The 13605-nt window shown below is 45.2% G+C and overlaps 1 protein-coding gene across 2 annotated transcripts in view; it reads right to left on the reverse strand.

Annotated features, from left to right (window-relative positions):
• tex10 (testis expressed 10) overlaps positions 1-12572 on the reverse strand; it is a 31820-nt gene extending 19248 nt beyond the window's left edge. Inside the window, exons 1-9 of one of the 2 annotated variants that reach the window (XM_063199673.1) lie at positions 12533-12572; positions 11873-12077; positions 11046-11572; positions 9703-9906; positions 9189-9417; positions 8099-8205; positions 5205-5482; positions 3685-3808; positions 1965-2134 (exon numbers count right to left, since the gene is read on the reverse strand). In XM_063199673.1, the coding sequence (XP_063055743.1) occupies positions 1965-2134; positions 3685-3808; positions 5205-5482; positions 8099-8205; positions 9189-9417; positions 9703-9906; positions 11046-11572; positions 11873-12049 (1816 nt within the window). In that variant the 5' untranslated portion in view covers positions 12050-12077; positions 12533-12572. Of the gene's footprint in view, positions 1-1964; positions 2135-3684; positions 3809-5204; positions 5483-8098; positions 8206-9188; positions 9418-9702; positions 9907-11045; positions 11573-11872; positions 12078-12441 lie in introns of both variants that reach the window. The other variant, XM_063199672.1, reaches the window with a different exon arrangement.
• Between the last annotated feature and the right edge of the window lie 1033 nt (positions 12573-13605).

Consider the following 13605-nt stretch of genomic DNA (forward strand, 5'->3'; position numbering starts at 1 on the left):
CCGCGTCTGAACGCGCCATGTCAGTAAAGATAGCGGCGATATCGGTAAACTTCGCCGAGAGTTTTACCACCTGTTAAGCAGTCCGGAGAAATTACCAGCGCTGATGTCTGATTAAATGCATGAAACGCGATATCTAATCTACTCAGGCTTGCAAACGTTACCGTCTTGAAGTAAGCATTGTTTTAGGGTGTTGCTCCAAAATGTTTTCTCTGTGTTAACGCAGCAATGTTCAGATGCATCGACATGTATTTAGACGCATTACTATGGGCTCTGATGGGAAACCAGCAGGCAATTGCTAAATTTGTTCATCTGGGACAAGAGCCTCCATACATCTGCACTATAATGCATCATTAATATATTGTGGGGATGGATGGCACGTGACGACAAATCTCAACAGTCCCTGAGGGTTTACCCCTCACATTTTTGTTCTTTCTCTGAGATGTTTCAATGTAATCCCAATTGGTCATTTCTATTAGCAATGTTCTGAGATAAAATTACATTAGGCTATTTTGGCCTGGAGTTCCCAAACTTTACTATGAGCCCTCCACATACAGGTAGATTCCAGCCAAGCCCCCCTGACATGGGACATGCCACACTATTTTTTTCTCTGCACCCAGTTTCACACCTTGATAAAGTTTGTGTATTCCTAAGACCATTCAGGTACTACAGAAAGCACAATACATAAATATTGTAAAGAACAAAATTATTCCACTGGTATTTAAGCCTATTTTTTTGTTTATTTTGGCTATTATAAAACTATATTTTCCCTGCCAATCTGCCACGGCCCCCCTGGCATCCTCTCACGGCCCCCCAGGCGTCCCCAGGCCCCACTTTGAAAAACCCTGCTATAGGCTACCTCATGTCCATATAAACTGGTCCAGTCCGAGTAGACTTCAATCACACATACCAGAGGCAACGCCACACAAACAGAGCCTACTTCTCTCTCTCTCTCTGTCTCTCTCTCTGTCTCTCTCTCTCTCTCTCTCTCTCTCTCTCTCTCTCTGTCTGTCTGTCTCTCTCTCTCTCTCTCTCTCTCTCTCTCTCTCTCTCTCTCTCTCTCACACACACAACCACGTAGGGGCCTAGAGAGCTCAAGTTTTTTTTTTTTTTTTTGGGGGGGGGGGGTATTGAATCGAATCGTGAATCGTGAATCGAGTTTGTTAATGAAAAAATCTAGATTTTTTTTTCAGGGTGAATCGCCCAGCCCTACTTCGAAATAGTTTACTTGGAAGCTACTGGAGTTGTTCTTCGGGCGTGAAAATGCATTTAGACCCGCAATTTAAACTCGGAGAGTCAGAGCGCACCCGTGACAAAAAAGGCTTTATCTTCGAATGTTGAAAAATGTTATTTTTACCTAAACCAGTGCTCGCTTAAAGTGGAATAAGTTCGGAATGGAATAAGCTAGAAACAAACCGTAAAAATATACATACAGCTGGGTTGTTGGGATTTCGAACAAGCCCCGACATGTGTCTGTGGGTTGAAGACAAAATATTCGGTGGCTGTTCCAAAAATGACAAAAAATGATGAAATTGGCTGGGAGTCTACATCTAAAATTCCAAAAAACGGCTGGTATTGAATGTGTTAAAAACCAACTTATATATGGGCATCTCTTTTTGTTTTTTTTACTGAGTGTGAGCTACAGACATCCTGATTTTGAATGATTCTATAAGTAAAGCCAACGCACCACCACACAACAATAGCAACTTTGAAAGGCGCAGGCCCTCCCTTTGATTACATTGTCAAATTTTAAGTGAACACATATTTCCCTCAAAACAATACTTTTGCCTGTCATTAACAGCTAATATGTTGACCTTATCCATCTTATGTATGGATTGAATGATTTGAAAATGGCAGCATTTTGCTTTTATTCACAAAATACCAAGTACACCATTTTTTTGGAAATCCGATTGTATATACATATAAACGCAGTGCATCTTTAAAGCACAATAGTGTGCTGGCCGTACCGTAGAGGCTGCAGGCGTGTGTCTGCAGGCTGTTGAGCAGCTCCTTGTTCTTCCAGGCGGCGGCGCGCTGGAGCGTCTGCAGGATCTGCGAAGACAGCTGCGGGTTGCGCAAACCCAGCTGCACCAGCTGCACGGGGAGGGCGGCCAGCCAACGCGCCAGGATCTTACTCCTGTAAAGAGACACAAGGCACATTCCATTATCCACACTAACGTCCTCCACTTGTGCTTGTGGCCGATAGAAGTTTAATTCGATATCTAGCACAAGCGCAACTCAAAAGGTAATTTTCTCATTTGCAATTGGAATGTTGAATGGGGATATCTGCCCTACAAAGCAAGAACACAGTAACTAGGTAGAGCCCTGATCTGAGTGAAATAACTTAACAGTAAAATGATCTGATGTTCTCCAGTAGTTTAAGGTAGATCATTGACATGTGGCAGTTTCATTACCTTATATTACCACATTTTTGGCAGATAAACCATTGTAGTTAACTATATTGTATATATTTGTCATTAAAATAGCAATCACTCATTTGCAACAACAATGCAGTTACTGCATTCTTGCTTTGTCGGGCAGATACTGTATGTCCCCCAATACGTGGCGAGGCTGACAGCCGGAAGACTATCGTTTCCTCCACGGAGGCGGAGCGACAGTGAAGTCCATTAGCGCAAGTCGGACATGTGAGTTTGGGAAATGGAATGTATCCAGTGTACGTTCACATGCAATAACAGGAATACACATGGTTTACCGTAACTCAGTCCAAACTAATGTGGAAGTGTTTTAAAATGCTAGTGTTTTAACTACGTAATGTTATAAAGTTTTGAAAGCCATTCATGCACAGGAAGGGTGTCCAGCAAAAGGATCTCACACCTGCAGGGACACATACACAGAGGGTGGACAAAGGTGCACTGCGTAATATTTTTAGTAGTGCATTTCCAGAATGTATGCTGACCAGACCCGGCAGCAGCAAAGAAATATGAAGGGGGCGATTCATTTATGAGAGGGGGCGGGGGCGGGAACGCGCGTAAACATAAGTGCACTAATGGAGGACTCGTGTATTAGGCCACTGTCGTGTATTAGGCCGTTGTCAGACCCTGTCAATAATGATGGAAATAATTGTTACTACTATTATTGGAATGATCTGAACAGCGATACACTCACGCAAGCACGCACACCCACCATACCGAGCCTACTTCTACACACCTAGGCCACACACCATGCTGCCCATTCACAAATGTCACCATCTTCCCCATTGCACTTTTCATGCATGAAAAGGTGGATCTTCTCCATGTCTGTCATTTTGAATTTCCATAAATAGACATTTTTGGCTGCAAAACATACTGTACTGTGGTCATACTAGTAAGTATTAGCTTATTACTTAGAATGAAATATTATATTTGGCAATAGGCAGCACAGTTTTAAAATTGCAATATCTACTCTGGCCACAGCGCTACATAGTGCACCTTTAAAGCCTGGGGGTAGCTTTGCCAGAAAGCACTTTGGTTCGCAGTGTAACTAGTGGGGGAAGGGAACCAGCACCGTTCTGGTTGGCCTGTAAAACAGCTTGAGAGTGTGTGTGTGTGTGTGTGTGTGTGTGTGTGTGTGTGTGTGTGTGTGTGTGTGTGTGTGTGTGTGTGTGTGTGTGTGTGTGTGTGTGTGTGTGTGTGTGTGTGTGTGTGTGTGTGTGTGTGTGTGTGTGTGTGAGCGGGTGCATGGCCGGACCTGCTGAGGCGCTCCTTGAGGTAGAGTTGGCTGAAGAAGCGGAGTAGCATGAGGCGCACAGCCACACTCAGGTTCCTCTGCTGGTACTGCACATACACCGCCTGCAGCAGCTCCTCCGATACCCCTGAGGACACGGACACACACACGGACACACACACGGACACACACACACACACACACACACACACACACACACACACACACACACACACACACACACACTCTTTAAGCCTTTATGTTATATCAACACAATTTGCTCTTTCTGTGTTTTCGGCGGCAGTTACAACAGGTGTAGAATTTTTTCTGTGTTTACGTGCCATGTCAGGAGTGGGGCCTGCCGGCGTACTGCCAGCGTGACGCATGCATACACACACAGATGCACACGCACAAACAACTGCAAGGTGGGTTACTTCTTTTTATCGTCTCTGTCTCCACCTTCTTCTGACACAGCTACTGACAAAGCACCCACACAGGCAATACATTTGCACACAAAAAATGCAAAATAAGGAACTATTCAATTTGAACTACTGCGAGGAAGAACTCGATTTGACCCATTTTGGCTTCAAGACAGCAAATATTAACCCCAAAGAGATGGCCGAAAGTGTCGCCAAAATGGTGCAGGTGCAAGAACTTCCAATAAAGATATATAGGACAGGTTATAGTTCAGCAACGGCGCTCGTTGGTTCTGGTCGCTAACCACTGTTGATGTTATAGATCTGCGCACGAGTTCTCGTGTCGTTAGCCACATTTGGCTACATAGCTCCAAGGCTACAGTACAGTAGTCAGACTGCAGGCATTGTGCCGCGAGTGCTTAACTGATGTATTGTTTGTTTGTTACTTACTAATTCAGTCATTGTAGCTTCATTTATTTACACACACTAGAAAGAAGGCGTTCGTATTTCACAGAATATTGACAGTTTTGCTCTCGCAAACTACCGGAAAACTGTGCTGCCACGAGAACAAGGAAGTAGCGAGACGACCAATCACAGCGCCTTTTCTCTGCGACCTTCGCAACCATCTGACGCGTAGTCAGGATTTTCTTGAGGCGCGCGACGACGGTTGCAGAGCCTCTGCGCGGGGGGCGTGGTCGCGCACAGACGGTTGCACAGGCTCTGCAACCGTCAGCACCAATAAGTATAAATTGGCCTTAAGACTTAATTATAATGCAAAAGTGGGGTGTAGGAACTTTTTTTCTTCAAATTTACAGTGAAGCTGTGTTTCCCTCACTAGTCCTGTGGTCTCCAAATGGCAGCGCGCGGGCCAGATCCGGCCCGGGCATGGCAAACATTTGGCCTACCAAGAGGTTGGAACAAATGAAAACAACATATATTTATGCTATCTGAGGACGTACAGTCGGACGATTTGTCTTTAGGGAAAGATAATTGGAGACCATTGCTGTAGTCCATAATGCTGTTGCATTTTCATGTATTGCATTGGAGTTACGTTTTCCCCGGACCCCTTGGGCAATGCGCCACAGACCCCACTGTACTAGGCTACCTGAGCCTCCCTGTGTTGCTCACCTCGGCTCTTCTGGTTGACCACCAGCCGCCAGACCACCTCCAGCAGGGCGCCCAGGTGCCTGCTGCTCAGCTTGGTGCCGCCCGTCAGTGCCTCCCTGACGAAGGAGCGGATGGGCCCCAGCCAGTCTGCGTCGGCGCCCTCAGGCTGGCCGGGGCCTCGCTGGCTGAGCGTCACCATCACCTGGCACAGCGTGACGTTCACCACCAGGGGCTCCACCACCATGCCACCGGCGGCACCACTGCTGGACAACGACGACTGCTGCCGACTCCTGTGGGAGCTGAGGCAGGGAGGCAAAATAACAACACCTATCACACACCGCACCTGATACCGAAAAAACTCTTTGCTGACACTACTTGATGCCAACGTCATACATATCCGAAGTAAATAATAGAAGTCCACAGTGTTGCGGACTTCTGTTATTTACTTCAGAAACTTTATTTTGTCCAGCACCTGTACCACTGATGTGCGCGCATTCTCTACCTCCTTGAACGTCATACATATGCCATGACAGTGTCATAACAGTGTTGTAATGCAGTTATGGACATGTCATGAACATTGTGTGACTGTTCCCATTAAGTGACATTCGGTTATGGTTAAGACAGCCCAAACAATGTCAACTTTTCGTGACCTACAATGAACAAGACTGACAGAAAATTTGTGACTCATCCATGACTGTGTCATGACACTGTTTTGACACGGCTATGACACCGTCATGTCGTGTATGACGCCGGAGTGAGTGTTACCATTACCGTTATATTACTTTTTAGGTCACAGCCACCATGGGACAACAACCACTGCTGCTGACTCCTCCAGTAGGAGTTGGGGGAGGGAAGAAAAATAAATTCCAATAAGGCTGTACTCAAGGTGCCTACCTACTTGCCTGGTTAACACCAGCCAATCTCACAAGTGAGACAGTCAGGAGGCTACTGATGTAATTTCTCGTAGGAAAGGTGTGATGTACGATTGCTCAGGGCCGTTTATTGGGCATTACGAATTGGCATATACAGTGCCCTCCATAATTATTGGCACCCCTGGTTTAAATGTGTTAAAAGCCTTAAAATAAATTCAGTGTTTATTGCAGAAGAATACTGTCACACTGAAAAATTTAGGAAAATGTAGCCTTCAACTCAAATGAATTGTAGGAAAATAAAAAAAATCCCTGACTAAAAAATAATTCTTTTTCATTAAATCACCTGTTCCACAATTATTGGCACCCTTAACAATTCCCAGGAAATAAATATAATTGAAGCATTTCTGTCATTTCTACAGTAGTTTACAAAGTTTACCAGAGTATGTAGGAACATTTCATTAGTAATTCATCACTTCCTGTTTCCCTGGGGTATAAATATGACGTGACACCGAGGCCATTTCTCTTATCTACTCTTAAACATGGGAAAGGCAAAGGAACACAGCATACAAGTAAGGCAGATGTGCGTCGACCTTCACAGGTCAGGCAGAGGCTACAAGAAGATTGCCACTCAACTGCAGCTGCCCATATCCACTGTGAGAGGAATAATTAAGAAGTTCAAAACAACTGGAACAGTGGTAAACAAGCCTGGACGAGGACCCAAGTTTATTTTGCCACCACGCACAGTGAGGAGGATGGTAAGAGAAATCAAAAGATCTCCAAAGCTCACTGTTACAGAATTACAACAAATGGTAGCATCCTGGGGTCACAAAGTGTCCAAATCAACCATCAGGCGCTGTCTACACGCCAACAAGCTGTTTGGGAGGCATGCACGGAGAAAACCTTTCCTCACCCACAATCATAAACGCAAACGTCTGGAGTTCGCCAAGCGGTATTGGGGCTTCAACTGGGACCGTGTGCTTTGGTCAGATGAGACCAAGATTGAGCTTTTTGGCAACAAACACTCTAAGTGGGTCTGGCGTGCCACGAAAGATGCGCATGCTGAAAAGCACCTCATACCCACTGTGAAGTATGGGGGTGGGTCAGTGATGCTGTGGGGCTGTTTCGCTTCCAAAGGCCCTGGGAACCTTGTTAGGGTGCATGGCATCATGAATGCTTTGAAATACCAGGACATTTTAAATCAAAATCTGTTGCCCTCTGCCCGAAAGCTGAAGATGGGTCGTCACTGGGTCTTTCAGCAGGACAATGACCCTAAACATATGGCCAAATCTACACAGAAATGGTTCACCAGACACAAAATCAAGCTCCTCCCATGGCCATCTCAGTCCCCAGACCTCAACCCCATTGAGAACCTGTGGGGTGAGCTGAAGAGGAGAGTACAGAGGAGAGGACCCAGGTCTCTGGATGATTTAGAGAGATTCTGCAAAGAGGAATGGCTGAAGATCCCTCTTTCTGTCTTTTCCCATCTTGTGGAACATTATAGGAGAAGATTATGTGCTGTTTTGTTGGCAAAAGGGGGTTGTACAAAATATTAACAACAGGGGTGCTAATAATTGTGATACACATTATTTGATGTCAAATAATTATTTCTTTATGTGGGATTTTTTCCCCACTGAATAAATGCACTTGTATTGAAGGTTGGATTTTTCTCTTTTTTTCCATTAAGGTCCCATATTATTTAGAAAAAAATAATAATAATTGGAAGCTAAAAAACACATCTCAACCAGGGGTGCCAATAATAATGGAGGGCACTGTACGTAGCCCATAGCCAACCATGTCAGTTGTATCTATTCAAACAAACTGCTATTCTCTTATTTCCACCCCTTCCCCCTTCTGATTGGCCTCCTAGCTCAGGCTCCCTCACTCAGGATAGTTACCATGCAAAGCACTGTGGGATTTCCCAGGCTAGGTGCCTGCCTCTAAATCTAAAACAAAATTCATGAAAATGGCACTGTCGTACAACATCAATAACAAATTAATTGAAGAGACTTAATTGAAGAGACTCAGAAGACAGGGCTTGCTTACCTCTTTTTCTGCTTGAGGGATGGTAAGGAGTCCACCATGTTGTACGGAAACTTCTTCATGAAATGCAGCTTGAAGTCGCTGAGATAGGTGTTACGCAACCACGTGTCCTGCAGAAATACACAGACACATTAGGGCTGCAGCACAATTTATCAAACTTAATAGAAAATCACGATTTTGGGCACAACGATTAAATATCATGGTCATGACGATTTAATCATGATCGCACATGGGGCAAGTTATAGTTAGTCTTAGTTATATTTCATTTTGGGATTTTAAATAACATTCTGCACAAAATCCAGTTATTTAATTGCCATTTCATAATTGTGATTAATAATCTTGATTTTGATCCAAATAATCGTGTGTTTTTTTCCATAATCGTGCAGTCCAAAGGCAAATTATGATTTCTTTCCTCTGTCCATCTTTTGCTATTTTGAGCCCGATTCAAGCAGACAAAGACATAACATTTCAATAGTAATTACACACATGCCCAAAAAACTGTAGACATCAAAGTCTTTTTTTGTTGTGTGGAAGCACTTTTAAAAACAAAAACTCTCATAGCCAAGTTCAGGTGTTACATTAATTACAAAATACTGGATCTTTTTTCCTTTGGTGTTGTCTACGCTGCCATTGTAATTACCTCACAAAGATGAAGTTGTTTTGCAGGTATGCACACTGGTTTAAATTAGTATAAATGGCATTATAGGTCAAACTCTTTTAACCTTTAAATCTCTATTTTTTCTTCAGTCACTCAGTAACCATGTGGGGCAAAGTATGGCTTCAGAGAGATCTCTGTTGTGCGCTATTCCACAGTAGGGAACTTCTCGCCAAACGTTATCCCTTACTTAATTTCCCTCTTCTGTTAATAAAGTTCTCCATTTGCCATTTCATCAGAGTCCGCCAGTGGTCACCAATGGCGCACTAACCAGTTCCTCCAACAGGTGGTGCTGTAGCCTGGTGAATGGACTTTACCGTAAAAAGCAGAAGGCCATAACACCAGAACAGTTTCAATGAGCTGCATAGAATAGTTGCAATACCTACTCTGGCCACAATACCTACTCTGGCGACAAACCCTTAACATTTCTCTACTGACCAGTTCCTCGCGCAGGTGGTGCTGTGGCGTGAGGCGTCTGAGCAGCTGCAGGATGGTCAGGATCTGCTGCATGAGCACCATGGCGTCCTGCGTCAGCAGACTGCCCAGGTCTGCGCTGGTCTCCAGCCACACCTCCAGCAGTAGGGGCACCAGTGTCTCCGCAAAGCCCCGCACCCGCTCCACAGAGCTCAGCTCCTCCTCGCCTCCCGCACCCTTATCCACGTCGGGCCTACACACACAACCACCAGAGAAGAGATGGGGCTCCATGACGTGTTTTTGGGCTCAGACTTCAGGTGGTAGAACAACCACAACTATGGCCCATAAATCAATTAGTAATTAGCAATTCATGTTGATGTATGATTCTTAGATAATCGAGTAACTAAAAAAAAACCTGATGCATCCTGAAAAAGGTAACTATGTACAATAGTGCAATCTACAAATGAAAGAAGCCTTGAGTCGCTAAGAGTGAGCACATTAATGAAAAGGCTGTGTGGATGGAAGCTGGGCAACACACCTGAGCCGAAAGGTGGAATAGGGGGTGGGCTTGGATCCGGAATTTTCAAACACCTGGATTCCTCGTTTGCCAAAGGGGTGATCCTCCCAGTTCAGCTCCAGAGCGGTAGCGATCCCCTTCTCACTGCCCTCTCGGTCTGTGGATGATATGACGCCCTCCTCGCCCGGCCTCTCGTCCACCACGGCTTGCAAGAAGCGGCTCAGTCTGCACAGGAGAACAGACATGGAACAGCAGATTAAATACCATCACAGTCTGCAAGAAGCAGCTCCACCTTAACTCCAGTCCCCAACACAGGGGGACAGACACAAAAGGGTCACTGACGTTTACTAATAGCACACGTCAGGCTGGTGCAACCGCAGCTAATGCCACTACTGTTTAGGTTGTTTTTTTTTGGCCCTGCCATGCCATGACCTAACGGTGGGGCATTGGGTTACTGTGCCAGCGGCCCGGGTTCGATTCTTGCCTGGGTCGTTTGCCAATCCTTCCCAGTCTCTCTCTCCCCACTCATTTCCTGTCTCTCCTCCACTGTCTTGTCTGTCCTTTTTTGGGGGGGATGGATTATCTACAAAGAATATTCATTGCAGTACATTTACATTAATTACCAATGGCCAATGGATTTATGGGCATTAGCTGTGGTTGTACCACCTGATGTCCGAGCCCCCCAAAAATGCCATTGACCCAAACCATGTGAATACCACCACATTAGGGTCCTGTTGCATGATGCTCACTACACACTGGCTGCCAGGGTACAGCGTGTCTAATGAGGGGAGGCATAAAGGAACCAGCCTTAGCATGTTGCACCTGCACGCCCACCGCCCACCCCAAGAGAGTTGAAGTTGTGTTAGCCAGACAAGGGTAGAGCAGAATAGCCCTATTTCCATTGACAGTCAATCGCCTACTTGAGTTGATTCAAGTGGTGTCGACAATAATCGATTCGGCAATGCTTCGCAATGCAGGGCAGGGCAATTCAGTTCAATGCTGCAAGTGCCATAATCGATGCGGCATATTTTTTCAAGTTTCAATTACTTCCGTGGAAATTTCTGGAGCAAATGAATGTTTAATTAAATAAAGGCACTTCAAAGCATTGAAAACTGTAAGGGTGATACGGAAAACAGGAAATAAAATGCTGTTCAGTATCTGACTGCTTGTATTGCCTCATCATGACTGATGAAAAATATGCTTTGCTCTCAGTAGAAATGTAATGGAAATGTAAATAGCGATTCGATTTGAGTAATGCATTGCAACGCATCGTAGAATCAAATCGAATCGCTACCTCCCGAATCGTAATCGAATCGAATCGCGAGGGCTGTGCCAATGCACGCCACTAGTTGATTCACACACACCTGAGCAGAACAGTGAGCCTCCACTGCTGGGCCGTGACGTTGCGATCAGGCGTGACGGACAGCGTCCAGCCAGCCCGCCCAGCTCCGACCTTATTATCTCCAGACTTGGCTCCCCCTCCGCCATGGCGCTGGCGGGAGATGAGCTCCAGGAAGTTGGTGAGCAGGTGAGTGTGTCGGTGGGCCAGCAGGGCCGGGTAATGCTCCAGCAGCACATCCAGCACCAGCATGGCGTCCGCCTGGATGGCCACCTGGATGTGCGTCATGGCGCAGGTCAGGTGAGCGCTGAGCAGGGGGAAGAACGGCGCCACGCGCTCACTGGGCACACACTGTGCCACGAAGCGCAGCAGGCGCAGTGCAGCCGAGCGCACGCTGCCGTCCTTGTCGGTGAAGGCGGCGGCCACCTCGCTGAGGAGCGTGGAGAGGTGCTGCTCCACCAGCGCCGGGTGGGACGTCAGCAGCTCGCGCAGGCCACATAGCGCACCCTGCTTCACTGTGGCGCTGTAGTGGTGCAACTGGGAGAGGAGGTCCTGTGGGCAAAACATGAGAGTTTGACGGGTGAAAAGAAGCAACAAAAGAGAAAGAAAGTCAGACTAATTTGCTAATCCATTTATATGAATAGGGAAATGTACATGAAAAGTTGACATGAAGATGGACTGTGAAGAAGCCCAACATCAAAATAATAATTATGTTTGCACCACAATAAAGACAACCTGGCCTGTTCCTGTACTGTGAGTTCAACAAACGCTTAAAGTGCAAGTTTTCGACAACAAACAATGTTGAGAGGGGCAAAACTGAAATCTTAATTTCAGGCATCAGCGCTGTTTTACCTTGATGCCAAGCTGGCGGTGTGTGGTTGGTCCAGAGTCATCACGCTTCAGCTGCTCTGTGAGGTGGATGCCCTTGGATCGAAAACTGGTGTTGGTGGCGTTGTCTGCTTTTGGCTTCGTCTTGCCCACTTTTAGCTTCACTTTCTGGAAATCATCTTGACGTTTTCTTTTCGTCATTTTCAACCTCGCATCAAATAGTAAGACACTGCAATTACAAAACCAGTTGACTGCTCAGTGACAGAACGAAACAAAACAACAGAACATGCACCCATCTGTTCGCATCTGAAGTTGTTTATAGAAAATAACACCGGCGTGTATCGTAATACGGATCACTTCAGATAGTTATTGAGTAAGCACACAAAAAAATATGCAAAATGTGTTCATGCACCGATAAGACCTTTATGAATGACCTAGTAACGTTGATAAAACATCGACAGGAGCCCAAAAAATCTTTTTTAGCATTGGAGCTAGTGACAGATAGCAGCTGGAACACAGTCCACGTTACAAACCCAAAACGCGAAAACTAAATTGGACACAATTTCACCAGAACAATAACAACCATATTTTACCTGCATAAAGAAAAGTTCAAGGTGATTTTTTTTATATCTTAATTTAATCCATGCATGTGTTTATATCGTAGTGGTACACTTCAGAAAATACCTCGCGTTGTTTCTAAATGTGGGGTCCTGCAAGGATTAGGTATCTGTGTCATTGCCTGAGCGCATTTCTGTCTATCAATATGCCAGAGAGCGATTTCGTTTACCAAATAGACATAGAGCTCTAGGACCTACGTGTGTAGCCTACCGTCATTCTGCGCACTCATTCTTTGTTCTTTTTTTTTTTTTTTTTTTAATTAGGCTTATAGTCCACTTGAAAAGTAGCAGGTATCGCATTCGTTATACTCTGGAAGTCGTCTGCTTTGTGCGACAGTCTCCAGATGGCAGGCTTCACGCTCCAACATTGGAGTGCGTGTGAGGTAGCAGAGAAACTGGACTAGAGCTGCTGCTGTTGCTATGATGAGAAGGGTTGACTGATGGAGGACTGTGTAATGTTTGTTTTTTACCATGTGTATTTTGTTTTCTTTTGCAATAGGCCTAGCAATAGGATTTGGTCTAGGCCTACGGCACAAGCCTAACCGCCATTCAGTGTACTACTAGAGCGTGCTAGGCAGGCGTGTCAAACTGACTGAGGGCCAAAATCAAAATCTAGAATGAAGTCGTGGGCCAAAGTCAATATTTATTTGAAAAACGACTAAACTGACTTGACTAAAACTGTGCATACACACAATTAGGCCTAATACTGATATTAAAATGTGACAAACAAATTACCATCATAGTGTGCCTGCACATAGCCTGGGAACTCCCATACTGCCTTTAGTTCTACACAATCTCACTTGTGATTAGGTCTGGTGTTAACCAGGCAAGGCCTGCACATAGCCTGCAATGAAACTCCAATTGATAAAAGGTTATCTCAGACCCAGGTATAGGCCTACTATAATTTCAACGGTGTGTTATGTTATTGAAATCGGCAAAGGTTAGTGCAAATGGTGGGGAGAAAACTTCTCTTACATTTAGACCTGAAGGCCTTGGAACAGTCTTGGGTAGCCTAGTTGTTTCAACAAACATCTATGCCAACACTTCACAAAGCAGGGCTTTTGGGTGGAGATCAGGGGAGATCCCATTGCTTGATAAAAGCCATAAAAGCAAACACCTATTAATTATATAAGATAATGC

This window comes from Engraulis encrasicolus, chromosome 5 (assembly GCF_034702125.1).
Source record: "Engraulis encrasicolus isolate BLACKSEA-1 chromosome 5, IST_EnEncr_1.0, whole genome shotgun sequence".
In the NCBI taxonomy this organism is placed as follows: domain Eukaryota; kingdom Metazoa; phylum Chordata; class Actinopteri; order Clupeiformes; family Engraulidae; genus Engraulis; species Engraulis encrasicolus.